At 44.4% G+C, this 27,344-nt stretch overlaps 1 protein-coding gene across 2 annotated transcripts in view; it reads right to left on the reverse strand.

Annotated features, from left to right (window-relative positions):
• Positions 1 to 27,344, reverse strand: part of DOCK1 (dedicator of cytokinesis 1) — a 535,058-nt gene that overhangs the window by 113,804 nt on the left and 393,910 nt on the right. For both annotated transcript variants that reach the window (XM_060098409.1, XM_060098408.1), the window contains exon 30: positions 6,213 to 6,291. In XM_060098409.1, the coding sequence (XP_059954392.1) occupies positions 6,213 to 6,291 (79 nt within the window). The remainder of the gene's footprint in view (positions 1 to 6,212; positions 6,292 to 27,344) is intronic.

The following is a 27,344-nucleotide window of genomic DNA, read 5'->3' on the forward strand; positions in this document are numbered from 1 at the left end:
CCAGGAACTGCAGCAAGGGGCTCAGAGACTGGCCATCACAGATACTCCTCAGTGGACCATTCTTGTACCACAGGATATTTAAGGGGAACTTTCACCTGCTCCCAGTGGGAAAGAGCTGGACAGAGTTTCCATCACATGTCCAAGCTCCAAGGTGCCTTCAATGATCTTAGGAAGAAATTTGTGGGTATTGGTTTTCTTATTTACAAAACAGGGATAATATTCATTGCATCAGATGAGATGGTTACACAGAGTTACGTAAAAACAAGGTTTTAACAACAATGACTCTATTTTCAGTGACCAGAGAAATAAGAGGAAATTTTCAAGCATGGATGTAGCTAAGAGTGTAGTGGGCTTCATTTAGCTGGTGCTCCTCAGGAACTGGCATTTCTTCAGGAACAGAGCAGCTCATTCCCAGGTAAGTGCTGGTCTTCCCATTTCACAGATGAGGTTCAGAGACTTGCTCCAAACCACACACACAAAAAGCACGTGAAGCAGAACAATGGTCTCCAGCGGGCCGTCCTGGACCTTACAGGCCACGCTCTTTACTGCCCACAAAGGCACTTTCTCTTTCAGGCCTTTTTATAATAAAAGGGGTGACTCAAATCAATAAAGTACAAGTTGCTTCCTTTGTTTTTGGAACTAACACCTCCCTGCTATGGCCACCCATCTCCCAGCAGTGCCCTCCTTTCACAGCACCGGCAGGGGTCCCTGGCCACGTTTGGGTCAGGGGCACCACCAGAGCAGGACCCAGAACGTATTTTAATGTATACCTGCTGCCCATAAAAACAACATCAACAAAAATATGAATGTGTCGGGCTTCCCTGGTGGCGCAGTGGTTGAGAGTCCACCTGCCGATGCAGGGGACGCAGGTTGGTGCCCCGGTCTGGGAGGATCCCACGTGCCACGGAGTGGCTGGGCCCGTGAGCCGTGGCCGCTGGGCCTGTGTGTCCGGAGCCTGTGCTCAGCAATGGGAGAGGCCACAGCAGTGAGAGGCCCGCGTACCGCAAAAAAAAAAAAAAAAAAAAAAAAAAAAAAAAATATATATATATATATATATATATATATATATATATGAATGTGTCTTTTTTAAATGCCAGTTTCACTAACTCTATATTCCTTCTCTTCACTCAGACAGCGGCCAGGACGACAGCTGAGCCACAAGTTTCCTGAAAACCCTGCCCTGGGAGATATTTAGGGGAACAGTGTGGTCCAATGCCCTGAAGAAGGAGGTTCCCTCGTGGCCCACGTTCCTGGCGACTCAGCGTTCCCACCTGTAAAGCAAGACTGGGACCCACAGGAGATTTTTATATCCTTAGGAATGAGGAGGCTGCCTATTGTGCACCTCAAAAATCCCCTGGCCATTGTCAGAGCCTGAACAGGATGAGGGGGCCCCCCAGGAGTTGGGAGCATCTGGCATGGGGGGCAGGGGTCATGACTTCTGTGATGTTCCTCCCAAGGGTGCAGCCTGGGTCTAAGCACTGGGGAACATGAGGCGACCCAAGTGCAGGGCTGTCTGCGAACCCAGACCTGTGGTCAGCAAGAGTGCCGAGCACAGAACAGCCAGGAAAGAGCGAACAACTGTTCTAGCCTGAAGGAGACGAAAGACACACAGAAACTGGACGCAGCGGGCGAGGGAGGGATGAATAGGAGGAGGACAAGGATTGTGAGGGCAGTGGAACTGGAGGCATGTCATTCTCCATTTGTCCAAACCCACAGAGTGGACAAAACGTCTACAGTGTACCGTAACGTAAAGTAAGGACTCCGTGATTATGATGTGTGAGTGTAGGTCCATCAGTTGTAACGATGTACCATCTGGTGGGGGATGTTGATAGTGGGGCAGCTTCGTGTGCAGGAGGCGGGGGTCTACGGGAAACCTCTGCACCTCCCTCTTAATTTGCTGTGAACTTGAAACTGCCATTAATAAAGTCTTTAAAAAATCACATAAAAATACAAACATAAAAAAAAAAAAACCCTGTAAGCTACGCGTGATTTCAGATGTGACAACTAACGGCACTTGTGATGCTGACCTCTGAAGGATGGGATTGGGACGACTGAACTTGAATGTGGTCTGAGGACTGGTTAGGGGTGATGAGAATGTAAGTTTCCTACATTTGGTATTCTTACTCTACTTAAGTAGGGGAAAGTCTCTGTTTGTATGAAATATACACTACAGATCTGGGGAGGCGATAGGGTGTCAGGCTGGCAGCTCACTAGGATAAGGTTAAGAAAAAAAAGTCCTTGGTACCGTACTTGCTGGAAATGAGAAGCAGACTGATGAGGGACAGAGGGAAGCAGTAGCAGCCCACAGGGATGCTTAGTTAAAGGAGAAGGAAGTGTCAGGAGAGAGAACTGTGCAGGGAATGTGAGAACATAAAAATGCACCTCGTGGGAGCGGCCGCTGCCTGGACCACACGCTGAAGGCGGCCACGGCCACATGACACCCAAGCCTCCCCCTGGGGGTGGGAGGGTGGGAGCCCTCCAAAGTGGAACAATCAAATGCACTTCACACTTGCCAAGGGACAAAGGCCAAAAGGGCTCATTGCAGACAAGGTGTTTGGCCTGAAGGGAGCATCCAGAGGACCCTATGCATGAAACAATGCTCAAGCTCAGCAATAACCAGTAAGCCCACACCCATAGCAGTCACACCTGAAATACACAGCCATCTCACGTGATAGGCATGGCCTACATGGATAAAACAAGAGAACCTGATGAAGGACACATAAAAAGGCCTAAATATTCCTGTGTGGGATGGGAAAAAATAAATACTAACACGTATTTCCCAAAATGCTGTTACATTTCCCTTACAATTATTTATGAATTCAACAGAATCCTAGTTAAAATGTAGACAGCATTTTTAAGAAGTTTAACAAGGTGATTTTGATTTTCACACAGAAGAGGAAATGCGCAAAAAGAGTCAAGATAATTTTGCAATAACACACTAATGGAGAAGTCCTGGTAGTACTAGCTGGGTATAAAACCCATGGGTAATAACACAGAAAACAGAACTGTACACACATGCATTTGTAATTATGAGTTTCCTCAGTCGCAGTTCAAATCATTGGGAAAGAAGAAACTATTTATAATGTGAAATAAAATTCGTATGTTATTTAAACATAAAAATTCTTCTCTGCTGTTTGGACTCCTTTCTCCCCTCACTGTGCATTGTGTATCTGCATTAGGCATTGACCAAACCTCCCCCATCGGCAGAAAATAGCTGCTCAACCATAAAGAGAAACATTCTCCTCGCATCAACAAGACAACTCCTTAAAAGATAACATCCCTTCTTGACCTTGTAAGGGGTCACATGACCCAACTTGATGACTTAGATCTGGATTATGTAAACTGTCAATAATATGTCATTTGATGTACTACCCTCTGTCTTAAAAAAACTTATATAAGTGTGCCTTGATTTCTAACTGGCAGAACAGTTCTCAGAGCTTTCTGAGATGTTCTTCCTGGGTTATAATCCTCAAATTCAGCTTGAATTAAATTTTCCAATTCTTTCTTAGACTGACTAAATTTTGTCGACAATAAAATAATGTGGGAAAAAGTGAAGTTAAACTCTAACCCCTAACAGTAACTATAGAAAATGCAGATGCATATAAACAACAAGGACCAACTGTATAGCACAGAGAACTATATTCAATGTCTTGTAATAACCTATAATGGAAAAGAATCTGAAAAAGAATATAGATATATATATTTTATGTATATATATATGTATCTGAATCACTTTGCTGTACACTGAAAGCAAACACAACTGTAAATCAACTATACTTCAATTTTTCAAAAATCATTAAAAAAAGAAATCACAGATGGATTAATCATTGGAAAGTTAAAAAAAAAGCAGACTATAAAGGTATTATCAGAGACTATCTACATAAAGAATAGTTAAATTTATAATCAAAGATGGATTTGCCAAGCAAAACATAAAACCCAAAAGCCATAAAAGAACAGACACATTTAACTACAGAAAAATCAAATATTTCTATACGATAAACCTAAACCCATGACTAGGCTATATCAAGAATTCCAGGGCTTCCCTGGTGGCGCAGTGGTTGAGAGTCCACCTGCCGATGCAGGTGACACGGGTTCGTGCCCTGGTCCGGGAAGATCCCACATGCCGCGGAGCGGCTGGGCCCGTGAGCCATGGCCGCTGAGCCTGCGCGTCCCGAGCCTGTGCTCCACCACGGGAGAGGCCACAACAGTGAGAGGCCCATGTACCGCAAAAAAAAAAAAAAAAAAAAAAAAAGAATTCCAACTTACAAGAAAGTATGACAAATAGCCTAAGAGAACAGTGAGCAGAGGAAGTGATCAAACAGTTCATACTAGAAATCCTCACAGCCAATTAGTACTCTCAACCCAACTAGCAATCAGAGAAATACCAATAAAAATAAGAGTCAACAATTTTAAAGAAATTGGTATGGGAGAAGGCTCTAGACAATGACTGCTCTCAGAGAAGGCTGGTGAGATTGCAAATTGCTAGAGCATTTTAAGTCGGTAATTTATTAGTGTCCATGAAGCTTAAAATACCTTACCAGTCAGCCTGGCAATTATGCTTCCAGGAACCTGTTCTATAGCAATGCAGCACTGAGATGCGTGTGTCACACTGTTCATGGAAGCACTGCTTGGAAACGGGAAAAACTGAAAATAGCCTGCAGGTTATCAGTGCGGGAATGCCTGCACCCATGTTGGTAACATTTATGTTGTGGAATACGATAGAAGTGAAAACCATGGCTGGCAGGACCCAATTCACGTTCAAAACCAAAAGAAAGCAGGTCTAGGTCCAGATACAGCTGACTCTTGAACAACTCGAGTTTGAACTACTTGGGTCCACTTACAGGTGGATATTTTTCAGTAGTAACTACTATAGTACTCCATAGTCAGTGGTTGGTCGAATTATACTCAGATTAATCACCTTCCACCCCGCCCTCCCACATTGCTTAAGGGTCAACTGTAAATACTTAAAGAAGCCTCAAGGAGAACACACAACAATTATTTTAAAAGTTACCCGACAGAGGGAGAAAAGGGTGAAAGGGTGGTAAGGGTCCTTTCTTATTTTATTCAATGTGTGGATTTACACTGCATAAATATTTTACGTGCGTATATCTGTGTATTAGGACGTGTGAAAACAAACATTAAGCAGAGAAAATAATAAAACATTTAAAATTGTGAAAAATAGTAAGTAACATTTCCAAATACACAGTATCTGATGTACTACTATGTACTTAAATGACAATAAAACATTTTTAATTTAAAAAAATGATACAAGAAATAGGGTATAGGCACTTAAGTACTTAATCTAATAAACTGAGTAGCACATTAGCTCTAAATTTTCTGAAGACAATGCAAAAGGGAAGGTAGATGGTTGCCTAATTTTTGTTATCTGGTAACTCATTTTTGAGCCAGACCACCCTCTGGGTATACATAAATTCTTCAGGTTCCTTCTCAGTGAAAAATCCCACCCCAGAAACTAACCTGTTTGCATTTGGATGCTTTTATCTGCAAACTTTAGTAAATGAAACTACATAATGACAAAATCATGATTAGCAGAAATATATCCGAAGTTCAGTGGAAATGAGAGTCACAAATAGTAGATGCAGTAAGAAATCATGCCAGGGAAAAAGCAATCCTTTACACACACACACACACACACACACACAGGCGCGCACACACACACGCATGCACGCACTGGAGAAGTAGGGTCAACATGGAAGGATCAGCTGACCACAGCCCAGGGGTGTTGCAGGGCTGGGACCTTTTGCCTGGTACAGGCCAACTGGGGCAGCACAAAGCCGGAAGAGAATATATCAGGGGAAAACCTATATCTACAAGCAAGCTGGGCTCAGTGATGCAGACCCACTTCGTCTCCTGCGCTGATCCTCATCACATTAGGATGGTCTGAGACAATCTTGGCAGCCTCACCAATTGAGATGTGGTGGCCTTCCTGCTCAGAGAGCCCCTACTTGTCACTCTGATTCAAGACTTTCACTCTGAAACAGCTCCATCTCCTTCCTCGCTAAATTGAGCAAATAGCCCAAAGGCATCATTTTCAATCCTCGGGTTCCAGTATCACACACTGTAAATTCCATTTCCACACCTTAAATGAGAAAACTTAAGTTCAAGGATTAGAAATAGAAGATATGGGCTCAGACCAGCAATCTGTTTTAACATGATTTCCCAACAAAGGTCATGTCTACCTTTTCTCTTACCTGCAGCTCAAAGTTGGCTTGATCCAGAAATTTTTTGTTCAGCATATCTGCATACTGATTAATTGCTCGCAGAAAGACTCTGAAAGATTAAGAGAAAATTACATAATTACACACTTCTGCTCTGGCACCTTTGGAGGTTTGGCATTTCAACTAACTACAATCCAAGACTGTCTGGCACGGGAACTCTCTAAGTCCTGTGAAAAGCTGCGAGGTTTTGCCAGTGAAAAGCTGAGAGAATTAGATGCAGATGTTCTCCAAATTAATCAAGGAAACATGCAGAATAAAAGAAACAGACCAAAATAAGAGAGTGTGAAAGTAACATATGAAAAATGTCACTAAAAACCCTAATTTTTTTAAAAAAGAAAAGGTGCAAATTAAATATTTTTCTCAAGTCACAATGTATTAGTGTTATCAAATTGGTCTTTGCTTAGCTGGCTTTTTAAAGTGAAGCATTTGAAAGCAGTATTACACACTGTCAGGCTTGGAATGGTTTGGCATGTCGACTGGAAAAAATTGTACAACCTAAAAGGTGAGAATTAAGTTTAATTCGGCAGACAAAACTGAGGACTTAAGCCTAGGACACAGCATCTCAGATTGCTCTGAGGGACGGCTCCAAAGAGGAAAGGGTGGGGCCAGGATCCACAGGAGTTTTTGCAACAAAGACCAGGTAGTCAGAACTTCAGAAGATTACTAAGAAATGGACAAATTCTTGGAAAGGTACAACTGTCCAAAACAGAACCAGGAAGAATTAGAAAATATAAACAGACCAATCACAAGTAATGAAATTGAAACTGTGATTAAAAATCTTCCAACAAATAAAAGACAAGGATCAGTTGGCTTCACAGGCAAATTCTATCAAACATTTAGAGAAGAGCTAACACTTATCCTTCTCAAACTCTCCCAAAAAATTGCAGAGGGAGGAACACTCCCAAACTCATTCTATGAGGTCACCATCACCCTGATACCAAAACTAGACAAAGATATCACAAAAAAAGAAAAGTACAGACCAATATCACTGATGAATATAGACGCAAAAATCCTCAACAAAATTCTAGAAAACAAAATCCAATAACACATTAAAAGGATCATACACCATGATCAAGTGGGATTTATCCCAGGGATGCAAGGATTCTTCAATATATGCAAATCAATCAATGTGATACACCATATTAACAAATTAAAGAATAAAAACCATATGATCATCTAAATAGATGCAGAAAAAGCTTTTGACAAAATTCAACACCCATTTACAATAAAAAAAAACTCTCCAGAAAGTGGGCATAGAGGGAACCTACCTCAACATAATAAAGGCCGTATACGACAAACCCACAGGCAACATCATTCTCAATGGTGAAAAACTGAAAGCATTTCCTCTAAGATCAGGAATAAGACAAGGATGTCCACTCTCACCACTATTATTCAACATAGTTTTGGAAGTCCTAGCCACAGCAATCAGAGAAGAAAAAGAAATAAAAGGAATACGAATTGGAAAAGTAGCAAAACTGTCACTGTTTGCAGATGATGTGATTCTATAACATAGAAAATCCTAAAGATGCCACCAGAAAACTATTAGAGCTAATCAAGAAATTTGGTAAAGTTGCAGGATACAAAACTACTGCACAAAAATCTCTTGAATTTCTATACACTAACAATGAAAGATCAGAAAGAGAAATTAAGGAAACAACCCCATTTACCATTGCAACAAAAAGAATACCTAGGAATAAACTTACCTAAGGAGGCAAAAGACCTGTACTCTGAATACTATAAAACACTGATGAAAGAACTCAAAGATAACATAAATAGATGGAGAGATATACCATGTCTTGGATAGGAAGAATCAATATTGTGAAAATGACTATACTACACAAAGCAATCTACAGATTTAATGCAATCCCTGCCAAACTACCAATGGCATTTTTCACAGAATTAGAACAAAAAAATTTGCAATTTGTATGGAAACACAAAAGACCCGAATAGCCAAAGCAATCTTGAGAAAGGAAAACAGAGCTGGAGGAATCAGGTTCCCCAACTTCAGACTATACTACAAAGCTAGAATAATCAAGACAGTATGGTGCTGGCACAAAATCAGAAATATAAATCAATAGTACAGGATAGAAAGCCCAGAGATAAACCCACGCACCTATGGTCACCTTATCTTTGACAAAGGAGGCAAGAATATACAATGGAGGAAAGACAGCCTCTTCAATAAGTGGTGCTGGGAAAACTGGACAGCTACGTGTAAAATAATGAAATTACAACACTCCCTAACACGATGCACAAAAATAAAATGGATTAAAGACCTAAATGTAAGACCGGACACTATAAATCTCTTAGAGGAAAATATAGGAAAAACACTCTTTGACATAAATCACAGCAAGATCTTTTTTGAGCCACCTCCCAGAGTAATGAAAATAAAAACAAAAATAAACAAATGGAGATTGATCCTTTGTCAGTTGCTTCATTTGCAAATATTTTCTCCCATTCTGAGGGCTGTCTTTTAGTCTTGTTTACATTTTCCTTTGCTGTGCAAAAGCTTTTAAGTTTCACTAGGTCCCATTTGTTTATTTTTGTTTTTATTTCCATTTCTCTAGGAGGTGGGTCAAAAAGGATCTTGGTAAAGCAGAAACTAACACACCACTGTAAAGCAATTATCCTCCAATAAAGATTTAAAAAAAAAAGTAAACAGATGGGACCTAATGAAACTTAAAATATTTTGCACAGAAAAGGAAACCATAAACAAGACTAAAAGACAGCCCTCAGAATGGGAGAAAATACTTGCAAATGAAGCAACGGACAAAGGATTAATCTCCAAAATATACAAGCAGCTCAATATCAAGAAAACAAAGAACCCAATCAAAGAGTGGGTGGAAGACCTAAATAGACATTTCTCCAAAGAAGACAGGTGGTCAAGAGGCACATGAAAAGATGCTCAACATCACTAATTATTGGAGAAATGCAAGTCAAAACTACAATGAGGTATCACCTCACACCAGTCAGAATGGCCAACATCAAAAACTCTACAAACAATAAATACTGGAGAGGGTGTGGAGAAAAGGGAACCCTCTTGCACTGTTGGTGGGAATGTAAACTGATATAGCCACTATGAAAAACAATATGGAGGTTCCTTAAAAAACTAAAAATAGAACTACCATATGACCCAGCAATCCCATTATTGGGCATATACCCTGAGAAAACTGTAATTCAAAGAGAGTCATGTACCACAATGTTCATTGCAGCACTATTTACAATAGCCAGGATATGGAAGCAACCTAAGTGTCCATTGACAGTTGAATGGATAAAGAAGATGTGGCACATATATACAATGGAATATTACTCAGCCATAAAAAAGAAACGAAATTGAGTTATTTGTAGTGAGGTGGATGGACTTAGAGTCTGTCATACAAAGTGAAGTAAGTCAGAAAGAGAAAAACAAATACTGTATGCTAACACATATATATGGAATCTAAAAAAAAAAAATGGTTCTAATGAACCTAGGGGCAGGACAGGAATCAAGACGCAGATGTAGAGAATGGACTTGAGGACATGGGGAGGGGGAAGGGTAAGCTGCGACAAAGTGAGAGAGTGGCATGGACATATATACACTACCAAATGTAAAATAGATAGCTAGTGGGAAGCAGCCGCGTAGCACAGAGAGATCAGCTTGGTGCTTTGTGATCACCTAGAGGGGTAGGATAGGGAGGGTGGGAGGGAGATGAAAGAGGGAGGGGATATGGGGATATATGTATACATATAGTTGATTCACTTTGTTATACAGCAGAAACTAACACAACATTGTAAAGCAATTATACTCCAATAAAAATGTTAAATAAAAAAAGAAATCTACAAACAATAAATGCTGGAGAGGGTGTGGAGAAAAGGGAACCCTCTTACATTGTAGGTGGGAATGCAAATTGATACAGCCACTATGGAGAACAGTATGAAGTTTCCTTACAAAACTAAAAAGAGAACTACCATATGACCTAGCAATCCCACTACTGGGCATATACCCTGAGAAAACCATAATTCAAAAAGACACATGGGGCTTCCCTGGTGGCTCAGTGGTTGAGAGTCTGCCTACCGATGCAGGGGACATGGGTTCGTGCCCTGGTCAGGGAAGATCCCACATGCCGCGGAGCGGCTGGGCCCATGAGCCATGGCCACTGAGCCTGCGCGTCCAGAGCCTGTGCTCTGCAACGGGAGAGGCCACAACAGTGAGAGGCCCGCATACTGCAAAACAACAACAACAACAACAACAACAAAAAGACACATGTACCCCAGTGTTCATTGCAGCACTATTTACAATAGTCAGGACATGGAAACAACCTAAATGTCCATCGACAGATGAATGGATAAAGAAGATGTGGTACATATACACAATGTAATATTACTCAGCCATAAAAAGGAATGAAATTGGGTCATTTGTAGAGATGTGGATGGACCTAGAGTCTGTGATACAGAGTGAAGTAAGTCAGAAAGAGAAAAAAAAATATCATATACTAACGCATATATGTGGAATCTAGAAAAGTGGTACAGATGAACCTATTTGCAGGGCAGGAATAGAGATGCAGATCTAGAGAACGGACATGTGGACACGGAGCGGGGAAGGGGAGGGTGGGATGAATTGGGAGATTAAGATTGACATATATACACGACCATGTGTAAAATAGATAGCTAGTGGGAACCTGCTGTATAGCGCAGGGAGCTCAGCTCGGTGCTCTGTGATGACCTAGATGGGTGGGATGGAGGAGGCGGTGGGAGGGAGGTCCAAGAGGGAGGGGATATATGTATACATACAGCTGATTCACTTCCTTGTACAACAGAAACTAACACAACACTGTAAAGCAACTATAGTCCAGTTAAAAGAAAAAAAAAGAAAGAAAGAAAGAAAAAGAAAATCAGATATCTCAAGTTAAGGAATTTAGTGTTTTTCATATACGGGAAGATATAAGAGTCTGGGCTCACTGAAATCATTCCTTTGATATGCACCTCAGCTATCGGGGGCCAGTATCCTTTGCTTTCTCATCCTGAGTTCACTCAGGGCTCACCACAGGGGTGGCTATAATGTGATGGCTTGATGGCTGCAATATGCTTTGTTTGATTTGGCAGGCAACATTTTTTAAAATTTTTATCGATAGGTGAAATATCATCAAGCTTGGACGTGTGGCTTACTTCAGTATCATTTGTCCTATACGCCAAATGCTAATTTTAGTCACTGTTTACTTGTTTAAATAAAATGAAAAAGCTTTAGTAGATATGAGAGTAATTTGACAAGAGGTTTAGAAGGAATTTTAATTCACTGATTCATTGATAAGGTACCATGTTAAGAACACAGGACAAAATATCACACCCTTCCATACCTTGACCTTTCCTTTTCTGTGATGAAATATATTATACAACTCAGGGTTGTCACAAATGACTCCAGAGTACTAAGTGTTTCACAAGGTTGTTTTATTACTCTGGAGAGTGTTTACAACAACAGAGCTTAGTCCTGATACTTCTTTTCAAATGACCCTTCTCCCTTTGCACAAAGGCAGGACGCAAGAGGAATTAGCATTAGGTCGCAGATAATAAACTTCATTACACTTCCTCTATTTAGACAGCAAGAAGCAGCCAGAGTGTAAGAGAAATCTAGGTTACTTACTAGGAACTGCTGCCCTCGGACAACAGGATCTCTTTAGCTATGCATGCCTGGAGAAGCTCCCCAGCCCTGACAGTCCCAGAGCCACTAAAGGCCAGTTAGCCTGGGAGGAGGGAGAGAGGGAAGGTCCACCTGGGGCTTTAAGGAGGTCTCCATCACCACCTCCCACCATCACCTCCTGTCCAACCCCCGCTATCATGCAGCTTTCTCTGGCATAGCTCAAAGAAAGAGGATTTGCAGACATCATTTCATTAAGAGACCTATCAGGGATCCAGGACCAAAACGAGTATGACAAATGACCTGTGCCGGAGTTTGCTATCTTAGTGGCTTAAGAAAACCGTAGCCGGAGTTATCTGAATTCTTCCCTGAGGATGTTAAGACATAACCAGAAAGGAGGAATTGGTGCTGTTAAGTGACTATTAATGGAGGGGCATGCGTGTGCTGGCTTGTCCACTAACCAGGAGCATGGAGTGGGTAGCAGCATATCCATCAACCATAGGGTGGCCAGATTCTGCCACTATAAGATGCCTAGTTAAACTGGAAAAATAGCTCTTCTGGCTGAATTTCATAATTTATTGAAAAAAAAAAAAGCTGAATACAGGGCATTGAGGGCATCCTGACAAATTAATCCAGGACCAGGACAAAATCACTAGATTCAGGATACGCCTCATATACACAGGTCACCTGGCAACCCTCATCAGCCCTCCAGTCTTGGGCTGAGGTTGCCCATGTCATGTTCGGTCCTCAGAGGTACGGGATGCGTGGCTCAAGAGAAGATGCTCTACCCGGCCCATGTGACCCTTGGCAATTGTGTTTCGTAGCATCTGGGGATGTGCCCTGCACTGACCCCAGCAACCGGAGGAATGCCCCAAGTGTCAGTGGAGTAAAACAACTTCCTGTCATGGGGCGGAGAGGGGCTGTCATACAGCACAAAACCAGTAGGCTTACGGCTGGGGACATTTTCTTTTTCCCCTTAACTTTTCCCTCAGCTTCAGAAATTGGCCGTTCACTGGCGCAGCCCAGAGTCCTTATGAGCTTTAAGGAAGCCACTCTCTTCAGCCCTCTACGACAATAACGACAAGTTCACTTGGACATGCATTATTATTATGGGCTAATTATTGTGCCTCAAGATAGCACCCAAACAGCTGCAATATGCTACTTCTAATTCAGCTCTGGAACAATTTCAGCTAGTTAAATAAAGATATTGCTCAAAATGACTTAAACAAAAAGATGCCATGCTGAAATAATATGAAGGCTTAGCAAAAACTTTTTAATGAACTGACAACTGAGAAGGAGCAGTGCTGAGAGAGATTCTATAATTTAGAGTCGCTATAATTTTTTTTAAAAGCCAGGACAAAAAAACAAATAACACAGAATACAAGTTGTAGGGGAAAAACTAAAGGGGTGATCAAATAAAAACCAGCATCAATGCTGCAACAGAGGTGCGCCACTCAGGCTACAGGTATCAAGGGCCACCTCACTTCTGCAGAGCCATCCAGGACACACATACATTCCATCCTACCTTTCACACTTGATGGGATTAAAATCTTAGCAATGTTCCAAGTCCACCTGAACACAAATCAATTAACTAGGCAAAAAGAAACACAAACAGAGGCTAACTTTTAGGTAAGAATATTTAATACCTACTGTAATTCATGAGTTATTTCTAATAACCATCGAACTGAGGGAAATAAGAAAATCACATTAGAAACTTGTGCGTAACAATCTGCTTTCAGTCAAAGATTATGGAAAGCATCAGAGCTAAGCCAAGTGACTGGACAGCAGGATGCCTTACTAGTGTGAAATGAAGGGTTTCAGCCCAGCTCAGCAGAGGGGAAGAGCAAGTCTTTTGTCGGGGAGCAATGAGAGGGAGGATGGGGTGCAAGTGGGCTCTGCTCTGCGTCCCCGGTGACCCTGTCCACGCTGGGCACAGCTGGGGTTGCACTCAAGGACAGAGAAGCCCTCCAGACTGTTCCCAAATGGTCCTGTTTATTCACCCACATGTCTGCAATGCCCAATTGGCATCTGGCACATCACATATGTTCACTATGTATTAGCTACAGGAAAGAATGAATGGATGAATATGGATGGATGGATGGACGGATGGATGGATGATGGATGGATGAGCTGGCCCAGAAGATCAAGCCCCAACCCACATGAGAGGGCTCAGGGAGGCTAGAATATTTGGTAGCCCCCGGCTCTCCCTGGAGTCCTTGCATTCCAAGTAGATTTTCCACTGTGGGGTTCAGCTCTTTAGAGGTTCTTGATAACCAAAGTGCTCATTGGGCATCTGGCATTTATGGCTGGGCATTGCTCCTCTCCACTTCTGGAGCTAGTTCCTTGATGGAGGGAACCTCGTCTTGTACACATCAGGATCCCCCAAAGCACATCTTACCACTGCGCATATTTAGAAACGTTCTGATCTAAGGGAGCATCAGTTTGTAACTGCACTAACAGATGTCTCAGAGCCAGTGGTATGTCCAAGAACTCCTACCACGCAAACACACACCCATACACACAAACACACACACACACTCAGAGCCTGTGCTAGAGGGGAGGGGGAATCCACCCTCTGGCGATCTGCATTGGTCTGTATTCTCTCCATCCAACATTACCATACATAAATGTCAGGACCCAGTGCATAGAGGGCATGCCTACTGTTCATAATGTCCTCAGCTCCCAAGAACACGAGAAAGAGATGCTTGCAGGGAGGGGACAGAGAACACGGTGGTAGAAGGCAGGGAGCAGTTCAGACACGTGCTGCTTTGACTCTGCCAGAAAAGAGAGGGAGTGGAAGAGATGTGAACCAAGCAGGTCATGTCTCATTCTGAGCCACGAGAATGAAATAATTTCTAAAAAGCGAAGCTACTGGTGTGAGAACGAAATGCTTTCATGGATGCTGTCCCACATGGTTAAAATGATTAAGAAAAAGGGCAAGCCAATATTTCACAGAGCTCTTTCAATCATTTTTAATCTCTGAAAGGATTTATTTATAATCTAAACATTTTAAAGGTAAAACCAAACACACAAAATAAATAATGTAGAGAGAGCCAAAGGCAAGTCCCCCAAAGAGTCAGAAGCCCTAAGGTCTAGATGCACTGTCTGTAGACATTCAAATTATTCAAGACAAGTGGCTGCACCTTTTCTTGTTAGTGGCTCCATGGAAGGAACTGCATCTCACTCTGCCTGGTAACCGCCTCCTTCCTGTATCCAGAGAGTCAAAGTCACCACCTTTACCCCTCTCGTCACAACGTTACCCATTTTAAATAATCTGGGGGCCTGGTGACACAGAGGTCATTCATTCCCAAAGCTCATACAATTAAAAACAAACAAACAAAAAAGCCCAGGACATTTTCCTTGACTTCCTTCTCTTCTACATGGACATTTTTTATTTTTTTGGTACGTGGGCCTCTCACTGTTGTGGCCTCTCCCGTTGCGGAGCACAGACTCCGGACGCGCAGGCTCAGCGGCCATGGCTCACGGGGCCCAGCTGCTCCGTGGCATGTGGGATCCTCCCGGACCGGGGCACGAACCCGCGTCCCCTGCATCGGCAGGCGGACTCTCAACCACTGCGTCACCAGGGAAGCCCTACATGGACATTTAACTACAGTGAGTTGCCACTGGAAACAAAATGCTGTGCTGTAATTCCTGATGGTGGCAAATACAAGTTTAATTGGCTACACACACAGGCTTATCCAATTACAGTTTTAATCTAATTATTTCTATCAACTATTATCTCTATCTACCTACCTACCTATCTATCCATCCATCCATGTACCTATCCATCTATCTACCTATCTATCCATCCATCCATCTATCCATCTATCATCTATCTACCTACCTATCTATCTGTCTATCCATCTATCCATCTACCTAACCATCTATCTATTATCTATCTATCTATCTACCCATCCATCTCTCTCTCTCTCTTTACATCCATGTAAACATTTGGCTAGAAGACCTTCAAAAGGTGCCCAAGTTTTTGAGATTCTCCTATTTTCAACCAACACATAAAGGTACTAAACTATGGGGCCTCTAAACTATTTTGAACTTTAAATCTCAGTTTTTTTTTTTTCTTTACCTTTGAGAGTAAAGGTAAGGAAGATGTACTGCCACAGAATTCAAAGTCATTTGAACACAATGACCTCGGCTGACACTTTACAAAATGCTAAGTAGCATTTGGTAAAAAGGGGACACAAGCCCCATGACTCTATTTTTGCATGTGTTCCAGAGAAGGCTGGGTGAGGGGGGGCGAGGCTCTGAGGAGGCAGCTGCCGGTTTCCAAGTCTCCCAACCACAGGTGTTTTCCAGAAGCCATCCCCCGGCCTTGCCTCTCACCCACATCCCCACTGTATCCCTGCACAAAAGGGCCAAGGCTGCCTTGCGAGCCCCAGCAGGGGACCATCCCCCAAAGCTACCTATTGGAAAGCAATGTGTGCTGAGCAACCAAAGGAGCACAGACCTAAATAATTATGTGTTAACTGAGAAGGAAACTTAGAAAGTTCCTGGCACAATTACAGTCCCTAAAATGACTTTATTATGACACGGCCACAGGCATTTCTGTATCTCTGTTACCCAGTGTTTGCTGCCAATGAAACTGGAAGATGAGAAGCCTTATTACTACAGAGAGAAATACATCTATCGAGAGATGCCCTGAGCTTCCAGCGCAAGGCAAAGCCCCATTTCTCAAATGGTGAAGCTGTGGGGCTTCTCTTATTCCTTCTCTAAACTTACTTTAAGCTATATAATTAGATTGTACAGTTCAATATGAGGGCATTTCAATACCTCTGGCATTCACATAAGAGTCGCTCTGGGGGAAAAAAAATCTGCATCTTTTAACAAAATGTTTTGCCCAAAGTGGTTAGAAAGAAGGCAACAAATGTAAAGCGACACATCCTGTCCCTGCAGAACAATAAGTCAAGGAATCGTAGCTGGAAATTTGCCTGAAAATGATTTCCGCATCATTCAGGAAGGCTGGGAAGGAGCAGCAACTTCAGGTGAAGCGATGAAAGAGGCGCAGAGGCTGTCACTTCAATTCCAAGGGACGGATGCTTTCCTCCAGCTGATCGGTCTCCTGGCATCTCCCACAAGCAGCATGGCATCAAGTCAGCGTCTAAACAGCATCAGCCACTTCCCCTAGTGGGATCTTGGGTGAGGAACGAAGACCACATGAGCACAGAGAGGTGACTTCTAGGAAAGACCCTGGTGTGTCTCGAGGTGAAGTGATGCACAGAAGGTGGGGGGCTTTGGTGGGACCCGCCCCCAGTCTTTGCAACTTGGGAAACAGTGGGAAGACCAGTGTCATGAGAACTTTCTGGGAATGAGGCTAGAAGGGTTGGCTGGGGCCGTGAGAGGTTGGAGACACCAAGGTGCAGAATTTGCACCTCTGACGGTAGGCAACAGGGGCCCTGAAGACTTTAAAGTAGGGAAGAGGCCAGAAAGGCAAAAGGGTTAGCCTCCCTTGTTTCCTGAATGCATGAGATTTCCTCATTTCTTTTTCAAATCAATAAGCCTTCGACATCCATCAGACTCCTAACTAAAATGCAAATTGCTCTGAACCTTTCTGCTGGCCAGCTCTGGGAGAAGTGGGCTCAGTCCATGAGGCCCAGGAATACAGAGAATTCCCAGGGAGGGTCTGCTCCAGACTAAGAAGGCCTCATCCCTGCTGGGGGTCTCCTGGAGCAGACATCTGTGGGCCCTGGTCTGCAGCTCCGACTCATGCTCAACACACCGGTGCTCTGGATGCATGGTCTGTCTCCTGTCTCAGGTTCCGGCCAAAACAGTGCGTGTTGCGCATGAACCGCTGTGGGCTGAAGGCGAGACATCCTGAAAGTGGCGGGACTGACCACCGCTCTCTGCCTCTGCCACTTGACCACCTGCCTAACTTTCTGCTGCTTTGAAAAAAAAGCTGAATACAGGGCATTGGGGGCATCCTGACAAATTAATCCAGGACCAGGACAAAATCACTAGATTCAGGATACGCCTCATATACACAGGTCACCTGGCAACCCTCATCAGCCCTCCAGTCTTGGGCTGAGGTTGCCCATGTCATGTTCGGTCCTCAGAAGTATGGGATGCATGGCTCAAGAGAAGATGCTCTACCCGGCCCATGTGACCCTTGGCAATTGTGTTCCGTAGCATCTGGTGAGCATCTTCTGAGCATGTTGTATGTTCCAGGCAGTGTTGTTACTTCACGGACATCACTGTGTGTGATGCTCACAAGTCTTGTGGGGTATGAATTACCTAATATTTTACAAATAAGGAAACGAAAGCTCAGAGGGGCAAAAGTCCATGTTCTTTACAGTAGGCTCAGATCAAGGTGACAACTGGTCACAATTATGCCACCTTCCTTAGGAGCGTCAGTCACTGAGGTCAGCATGATACAAGTATAACCCTGCAACCGTGTTCCTTTTACACTGTATCGAGGAAAATTTCCAACATATGCAAAAGTAGACAGCAAAAGAGACTCCCGTAGGCTTCCCTGGTGGCGTAGTGGTTGAGAGTCCGCCTGCCGATGCAGGGGACACGGGTTCGTGCCCCGGTCCGGGAAGATCCCACGTGCCGCGGAGCGGCTGGGCCCGTGAGCCATGGCTGCTGAGCCTGCGCGTCCGGAGCCTGTGCTCCGCAACGGGAGAGGCTGCGGCAGTGGGAGGCCCACGTACTGAAAAAAAAAAAAAAAAAAAAAAAGAGACCCCCGTACTCCTCACTCAGCTTCAACAATTACCAGCTTCTGCTCCTGGTTGCTCCCACTCTCCCCCATCCTGCCCCCCTCCCACATTATTATCGTTGTTGTTATTTTTAAACAGACTGGATTCCTAAGGGCAGCTTTAGGTTCACAGCAAAATCGAATGCCATGTACAGAGTTCCCCATCCCCGCAGGCTCCTCCACGGCTGACATCCTACACCAGGGCGGTACATGCGTTCTAACTGATGGACTTACACTGACTCATCCTCATCACCCAAAGTGCAGAGTGGCATTAGGGCTCACTCCTGGGGTTGTACATTCTATGGCTGTGGACAAATATACAAGAACACATTTCCACCGTTACAGTATCGTACAGAAGAGTTTCACGGTGCTAAAAACCCTCTGTGCTCTGCCTGTCCATCCTCTCCCTCCCACTGGGCCCCTGGGAGCCACTGATCTTTACTGTCTCCATAGATCTGGTTTTTCCAAGATGTCATTTTGTTGAATCCTACAGCGTGTAGCCTTTTCATAGTGGCCCCTATTGTTTTTAGGATGTTTTCTTATTTTTCCCAGGTTTAAGACCCTTAACATTTAAGGCACTTTACAGCAAAAACTTGAAACACATTCTCTTGTCAAACTCTTTTCTAACTCAGCTGGGCAGCAAGTGCCTGCCGTACATGGATTTCATGGGTCATCACGGCCTCCAAGCATATCCTGCTCCACAGCCAGGGCTAATGCTCAGGAAGCACCTCTGCCCCTGATGGGCTGGATGGTTTAGGGTGGGTCGCTGTATGGAAAATGGGTTATTAGCACAGACCTCACCAGGCTTTTCTGACGTCTCCATGTCTGTGATGTGGGAGTCATCTCATGAACGGCATCAATTACTGTTATGACTAATACACACCCACCCCTGGTTTCTTCCCACACTGCCTACAACTATTTCTCTCATCCTTCAAGGCAAGGTTCCCCACAGCCTAATTTTGTAAATAAAGATTTTTGATTTCTTTTGTTAATAAAGGCTTTAAAAAAATTGTGGTAAAGTACATGTAACACAAAATTGACTATCTTAACCATTTTTAAATGTACGCACGTTTCGGTGGCATTAAATACGTTCGCCTTGTTGTGCAACCATCACCACCGTCCATTTCCAGGGCTCTTTTCATAAAACAGAGACTCTGTCCTGATGAAACAGTAACTCTCTACTCTCTCCAGCCCCTGGCCCCTGGCCACTACCCTTCTCCTTTCTGTCTCTAGGATTTTGATGACTCTAGGGACCTCACAGAAGTGGAATCCTACAATGTCATTTCGTGTCTGGCTTACTTCACTCAGCATCATGTCCTCAAGGCTCATCCATGTCGTAGCAGGTGTCAGAATGTCCTCCCTAGTAAAGGCTGAATAATATTCTATTGTGTGGATAACGCCACATTTTATTTATCCACTCATCCATGGATGGGCACTTGGGTTGCTTCTACCTTTTGGCTACAGTGAAGAATGCTACCGTAAACATGGGTGAACAAATATCTCTTCAAGTCCCTGCTTTCCTTTCTTTTGGGTCTATACCCAGCAGTGGAATTGCTAGGTCAGGTGGTAATTCTATGTTCAGTTTTCTGAGGAACCTCCATACTGTTTTCCGCAGCGGTCATACCATTTTACATTCTGGCCAACAGTTCAAGGTTCCAATTCCTCCACATCTTTGCTAACACTTGTGTTTTTCTGTTTCGGGTTTTTGTTTTTGTTTTTGGATAGTAGCCATTCGAATGGGTGTGAGGTGGTATAAATAAAGTTTTCTTAGAACACAATCACATCCTTTCATTGAGGGATTTTCTATGGCTGTCTTCGCATGACAAAGGCAGTGTTGAACAGTGATGCCTGCAAAGGTACCTGGCCCTTAACAGAAAGTTTTGCCAACCTCTGCAAAGCTGTGCTTCAGTTCTGATCTGTCCTCTACACAGATTTTTGGAGAGTCCTTCATCTATCTCAGGAGGGAGCCAGGGCTCTCATCTGTTTCTTGGCATCAGAAAATAAAGCTTGATGATCAAACAGATGTTAAAAAGCCCCCTCCAAAGCTTAGAGAAGACAGCTTCCCTACTTGAGCCTGGGAATGGTGTTACCAAGAGTTGGAAGAGGGACCTCCCTGGCGGTCCAGTGGTTAAGGCTCTGCACTTCTACTGCAGGGGGTGAGGGTTCGACCCCTGGTTGGGGAAGATCCCACATGCGGCGAGGTGTGGGCAAAAAAAAAAAAAAAAAAAAGAGTTGGGAGAAAAATGATTTGGAAACTAAAGTCGGCAGGTTCCCTCCATTTGCACCTCCAGGGCACCACGCATGTCTTAACTAACAGTTTTATTTCAGGGTCAAGTTTTTTAAATGTATAAAGCCACCCTCTCCCTCTACTCTCTAATACCTCCTCTTCTACTTTCCTCTCCATCCCCAATCCTGCCTGCCTCACCTATTTCAACATCACACAACATCACAAAATAAGTGTTGGCTGATTTAGGGACATCCTGGGTAAAGGGGGAAAATCCCCAAGACAGACACATCAGGAAGGCCCAACAGCAAATGCTAAGAAGTGAGATGTCTCCATTGATGGAGGAGCCATGCAAGGGACAGGCATATCTCCATTCTAGGATCAGCCATGGCGAATAAGCGAGGCTCCTGGCTGACCCCAGAGACCCCCGCCACCAGCACCCCAGCATCCATCTGGCAAGCTTCCTCCCTCCTCTCCCAGGGTCCTCCTGTTGTCCCTGTGGTTATAACTAGAGGCGTCAGGACAGCTATGGTGGATCTGTGCCCAAGGACAGCCACGGGTGGGTAGGCTAGGGGGCAGAGGAAGCGGGAGGGAGGCGTGACCACTGACCCATCCCTTGGCCATACGCCCCGACTGCCCTGGAAGACATGCTTTCCAGGGTGTAAGAGCGTGTGTATCTGTCACCGAAGTATTTTCTGAGTTCCAGATATGTGGGAGTAGGGGGTGGTGGTAGAAATGAGGACTCAAGAGTTGCTTTTAAGTGACGGGTCATTTTGGAAATAAATAGTGGTGATGGTTTCACAACAAGGTGGATGGAACGAATGCCACTGAACTGTACTCATATATACGGTTAAAATGGCAAATTTTATGTTATATATATTTTACCCCAATAAAAAAAAAAGAAAAAGAAAAACATGAGAAGGGAAGAGAACAGGGTATTTCCAGAAACTGCAGCAGGGGGAGTCCTGATTTTTCTGTTCATAACCCCACCATCAGTATGATGCAGTGCCATGATTTAAAAACAAACAAACAAAAATAAACCAACAAATGAAGAAAAACCAACTTGGAATAAGAACGTCTGAATTTTCCTCCCCAAAGAACCAGCTTGTTCAGATTTATTTTGGGAGGAGGTGGGGCATTAAAAAAAAAGTGTGAATATAAATAAATAGAAACCTGGTAACGACAACCATCCACCCAGAGGCCTTTAAGATCCTAGTACATCATTTCTCACTTAGCCTGACACATGACAGTGGTCACCGAACAGGGCATGTCTCAAATCTACCACAAGTCCATTGACACTTTACTCCCTATAGCACTCAGCCGTGTATCTTGTATAAAATACAGTACAATTGAATCCGCTTAGTAAGCCCAAGAAAACATGAAGTGGTCAGAGGCTCTGAGCCAACTGCAGGGCCCAGTGCAAAAAATCTTAAGAGAAACCAGCATAGTTACACAAAGGGGATGATTCTTTCCAGCTATTTCACACTCAGAATATACTAGCTATGCCCAGAATCTATCCTGGTTCATTTTCACGACTTGCTAATGGGCACTGTCATCATTTAGCAAACGAATGTAATTTGCTTTAGGTTCGCTTGCCAAAGGCTAAAAACTGGGACAAGGTTTTCTGCCCATTCAGGGGGCTGGGTGCTTGCACGTGTGCATGGAGCAGGCACCTGGCAGCTGGCGGTGTTTCCACATTTCCCCTCCTCACTGGTGTTTGGCTTCTTTTACTCATTACTCGTTTAGTTTCCCTCCCACTAGGCTGGTGGGCCTCTCCATGGAGGGGTACCCCTCCGAGAGCTCTGTGCCTAAATCACATCCCATCACTCAGGCTGTGCAACCTTGGGCAAGTGAATGAACACCTCTGAACTCCAGTTTTCCTTATCGAGGACTGTGAGTGGGGGAGACAGAGGGGTCAGTGTTTGCAAAGGGCTTGGGTCATTCTAGCTGCTCAGTAATTGGCAGGTGCTATCAGGATGTGATAAAGATACAAAAAATGACGACCTCTGTCCTCTTCTTTGCTATTTGTTTCCAAAGAGGCCTCTGAAGGAGCTCTTCAGCTTGTAGTGAGCAAAGGAGGCTTTACAAGATCAGTGTTCACGAAAGCTCAGCTGTTGTTGCAGCTCTTAGAAAAGAAGAATGTCTTGTAACTTCAGGTCTTTGATTTTATTGGGGCTTAGAATTCTTATCACTCAATGGCTGAGTGTATGGAACTTTCTTCCACTATCTTTGTCCATGCAGAGCAGCTCAGACAGCGCCAAAGACCTTCATGGAAGGGGTAACTTCTCAAGATGGAAAAGGGTGGCCTGGTGAGGTTCACGCTCGGGTTTTGAGACTAACAGTGCTGCAGAGACAGGTCCCAGCCCAGGGCCGCAGCTCATCCCCAGCTCCCGGCTGGAAAGGCATCACGTGAAGGCCACCTGCCCTGGGCAGTGCCGCCATCTTGGTAGGTTGTCTGCTGGTGTGTAACAAATTACCACAAATGTAGTGGCTTCAACAGCCATTATGCCACAGTTTCACAGGTCAGAACTCCCTGCAGGCTAAGTCGGGTCTTTGCTTGAGGTCTCAGAAGGCCTTGGTCCAGGCATTGGCCAGGGTGGGTTCTAATATGGAGGCTCTGGACTTCCAGGCTCATCCAGGCAGAAGCCAATTCTTTGCAGTTGTAGGTCTGAGGCCCCCATTTCCTTGCTGCCAGCCGGGGTCCCCTCTCTCCTCTTACGAGCTACCTGCATTCCCTCTCATGTGGCCATCATCACATCAGCATCTGAGTCCTTCTGATGCTTCAAACTCTCACTTCCTTCTGCCATGAGCCAGAGAAAACACTCTCCTTTTATAGGACTTCTGGGACGACATGAGGCCCACCCAGATCATCTCCCTATCTTAAGATCAACTAATTATATCGGCAAAAATCCCTTTTTCCAGGCGATGCAACACAGTCACAGGAACGATAATGTATCCTATTCATACTCCCATCCATGCCCCAGCAGAGGAGATTCTCCAAGGACCCTCACTGACCACTTGGAACCACAAACCTCTAGGCCAAACTGCTTTTTCTGGGTCCCACTTTCATTCTTCTGCAAGCCAGAGAGAGAGAGGCGGGGTGGGGGGGAGGCTGCCATTATGGAATTCTCTCTTTTGTTGGCTCCCGTGCTGTTCTGAGACAAGATAAAAGACTCAGCTTAATGAAGGGGGGAGGTCGGTGGACGCTAAAGCTCGAAATCCCAACCTGAACCAGGTCCTGCAAGAATGAAGTGGCTCTTTCAGAAGCCGTTTGTTTGCAATCCACCGAGAGACACTTTCTATTAACAGGCATAACCTTATTCCAAGCCCAGGATGCTGTCTGATTCCAAGCTCAGGATGCTGTCTGATTCCAAGCTCATTTGCTTGCTGGATTCAGTGTAGCAACCCAGAACACAAGAGCTCAAGAACTGAATAATGATTTTCTTCCCCATACAGTCCATAAAAATCACCTAAATAGCCATTCTTATTTACAGAATTCCTCTCATTTATCCTAAAGAAATGAGGCTTTCTTTTTAGCGAGAGTAGCATGGCCTTGCACATGAAGTACAGAACTAGAATTTCCCATGCCCGTGTTATAACCCTAAGCAAGGAAATATAAAATTGGACAGTATCATATCTCAGAGGTCAGCAAACTACAGCCCATGGGCTAAGTCCACTCCTCTGCCTGTGTGTGTAAATAAAGTTTTACTGGCACAGAAACATGCCCATTCATTTACATGTTGCAACAGTGAAGGTAGAGCCCACAAAGCTGAAAATATGGCCTATTTTTAATTTAATTTAATTTAATTTTTTATTTCTATAAATTTATTTATTTTACTTATTGTATTTTTGGCTGTGTCAGGTCTTCGTTGCTGCATGTGGGCTTTTCTCTAGTTGCGGCGAGCCGGGGCTACTCTTCCTTGCAGTGAGTGGGCTTCTCATTGCGGTGGCTTCTTCTGTTGCGGAGCACGGGCTCCAGGCTCACGGGCTTCAGTAGTTGTGGCTCGTGGGCTCTAGAGCACAGGCTCAGTAGTTGTGGCGCACGGGCTTAGTTGCTCCGCGGCATGTGGGATCTTCCCGGACCAGGGCTCGAACCCGTGTCTCCTGCATTGGTAGGCGGATTCTTAACCACTGCGCCACCAGGGAAGTCCTGGCCTATTATTTAAACAAATGATTTTCAAGCAGAAAAGATGTAATTACCTTTTCCAATCTCTAATTAATCCTCCCCTATTTGCTAGTTTAAATCTGTTTACTTTTTACTATTAAGACCGTTTGATCTTGTTTATTCTTTCCTGGATAGAACAGTGAGCATCTCCACATCCTCAACCACAGCCATCAAGCAACCCTGAGCTTCCTCCTCATCAAAAGCTTCGCCACGAGATTGGAAGACTGGAATCAAGCCTTGGTTAGTGTTGAGAGGCAGGTGAGCACAGTGGTTAGAGTAGGGACTCCAACGATAAACAGCCTGAGATGAAATCTGGCTTCTACCACTGACCCACTGTGCAAACTTGAGCTGGCTTCCTCCTCCATGAAATGGGTGTCAAGAGTAATCGACCTGCTAGGTGGTGAAGGTGAAATGAGCTAAAACGTGTACAGTGCCTGGAACAGTTGCTGGAACACAATAAGCTCAAGGTGAGTGTTAGGAGGTCTGAAAATTATGCTCAAGCACTTCATCAGAGAGTGCTGGTTTAAGGGATACATTCTAAGTTCTACTATAGACAGTTGGTCACCAACCTTTAATCAGAAAACCACATTCCAGAAGACTGCTTGGGCAAGTGCTCTGGCTAAGCTTCTTCTTGATTGAAAGCAGAAGCGTGAGAAGAATAACTGTCAGAAATTATTTTCTTTGGGGAAATGTGTGCCTTCTTAATGAATATAATGGTTAATAGAAGTGGGCTGTCCTAGTGGAAATCAATGCTATGCAAGGGAAGTGGATCAGCTAAAATATTTTAGGGACTCTGTTCGCTCCTGTGTGAATAGGGTGCTTGGTTCCAAGGAGCCCAGTGTGGATGGACAGGGCCCAGAGCTTGACCCTACGCTCCAGTGTCAAGTCACTGGTCTGGAGGACTCTGGTCGCCTGATGGTGACTACAGCCTTGTATGAACCTTGCCTCCAGAAGATTTTCTCAACACCTAAACTGACAGAGAAATGGGGCATCTCGAAGTCTCAGAACAAACTGTGCACATTGATTGTTGGTGAGAAAGCGTTTCTTAATAGACGTCTCTGTGTGGCAGACTTCGATCTGACACTTTCACTATAACTTGGAGCCAAGTGGTGAACAGCTACCTTGCACCCATTTTCACTAATGAACAGCTCACAGTATCTATGAAAAAGAACCTAGAATGTGCCTTCGGTCAGCTTCCAATAGTACTGCTCTCCCCCAAACAGAGGCATGATGGGCCCTGGACTCGACTTCAGCTGTCACATCTGCAAAACGGGCTTAGAGACAATGCTGCCTGGGAGATGGCGTACATAGGGGTCCCCGATCGTGCCCTGGAAACTCAGTGGGGGTAGAGCTGTCTTCTTCAGCTGCCCCCCCTCCGAAATCAACTTTCCAGTCGTTTCTAAATTCTAATATCGACACGTTACTTTAACGAATGCCCAATTAATGGCAAGTCTGAGATGACAGGGGATGACGGTGATGTCTGCTTCGTGTCTCCCAGGAGATGTGGCTGGTGCTAGGTTGTCAACTGAATTTGAGATGGTTTATTTCTGCTCAGCCCCTCTCTGTCATTTCGGGTCCAGGGGTTGAAGGCATCAGAAGCAGATTTCTCTTCCCAAAAAGAGTGTCCTCTGAGTCAGCATCTACAACATACTTCTTGAGGGCCTGGAGAATGTCTCTGTGGACCTGCTGCTTCCTGATCCCGTGACAACACACAGCTAAGCTGGGAGAGCCGAAGGACCCTGCCCACCTCAAAATTCAAGAGCCAGCATCCTCCCTGAAATACTTCCTTCCACCTCTGCTGCGAGCCCTCCCCCTGGAGAGATGGCACAAGACTCAGATGCACGTTGGATTATTCCACAGTTGACCTTGACACCACCCACCAGTGAGAGAAACACTGGACACCAGCTGAGATGCTGAAATGCACAGTCAAAGAAAAGTCACCTCTTGGTCATCCCATGCAAGGACAAGAGAGGTGACACTGATCAAGCAACCCTTCCAAGCACCTATTGTGCCAGGACTCACCTGTACGCTCATGTGCTCTCTACACTACACAGGTGGCAACCATGAAATCAGCCCTCACCCAGGTCACCCAGACAGTAGGTGCAGAGCCAGGAAGCCAAGTGACTGCCCGTCCTTCTCCCTGCCCCACGGCTCACTGGCCACACGGTGTGCAGAAGGTGGAGGCTGATGCCCAGACGCAGGCAGCCAGATGCAGGAAGCACCCCACAGATGTAACAGAGCTGCCTGGCCTTACCATGGAGGTACCCTTTATAGATAACTTAGATTTGGCCTTTAGAAGATACACGAGGGAAACTACAGTTTAAACAGCCTGCCCTCCTTTTCCACAACTGGCTAAAAGGAAATACACGCACTTGGCTCAAGCCCCAGAAGCATCCATG

This window comes from Mesoplodon densirostris, chromosome 1, assembly GCF_025265405.1.
Source record: "Mesoplodon densirostris isolate mMesDen1 chromosome 1, mMesDen1 primary haplotype, whole genome shotgun sequence".
NCBI lineage: Eukaryota > Metazoa > Chordata > Mammalia > Artiodactyla > Ziphiidae > Mesoplodon > Mesoplodon densirostris.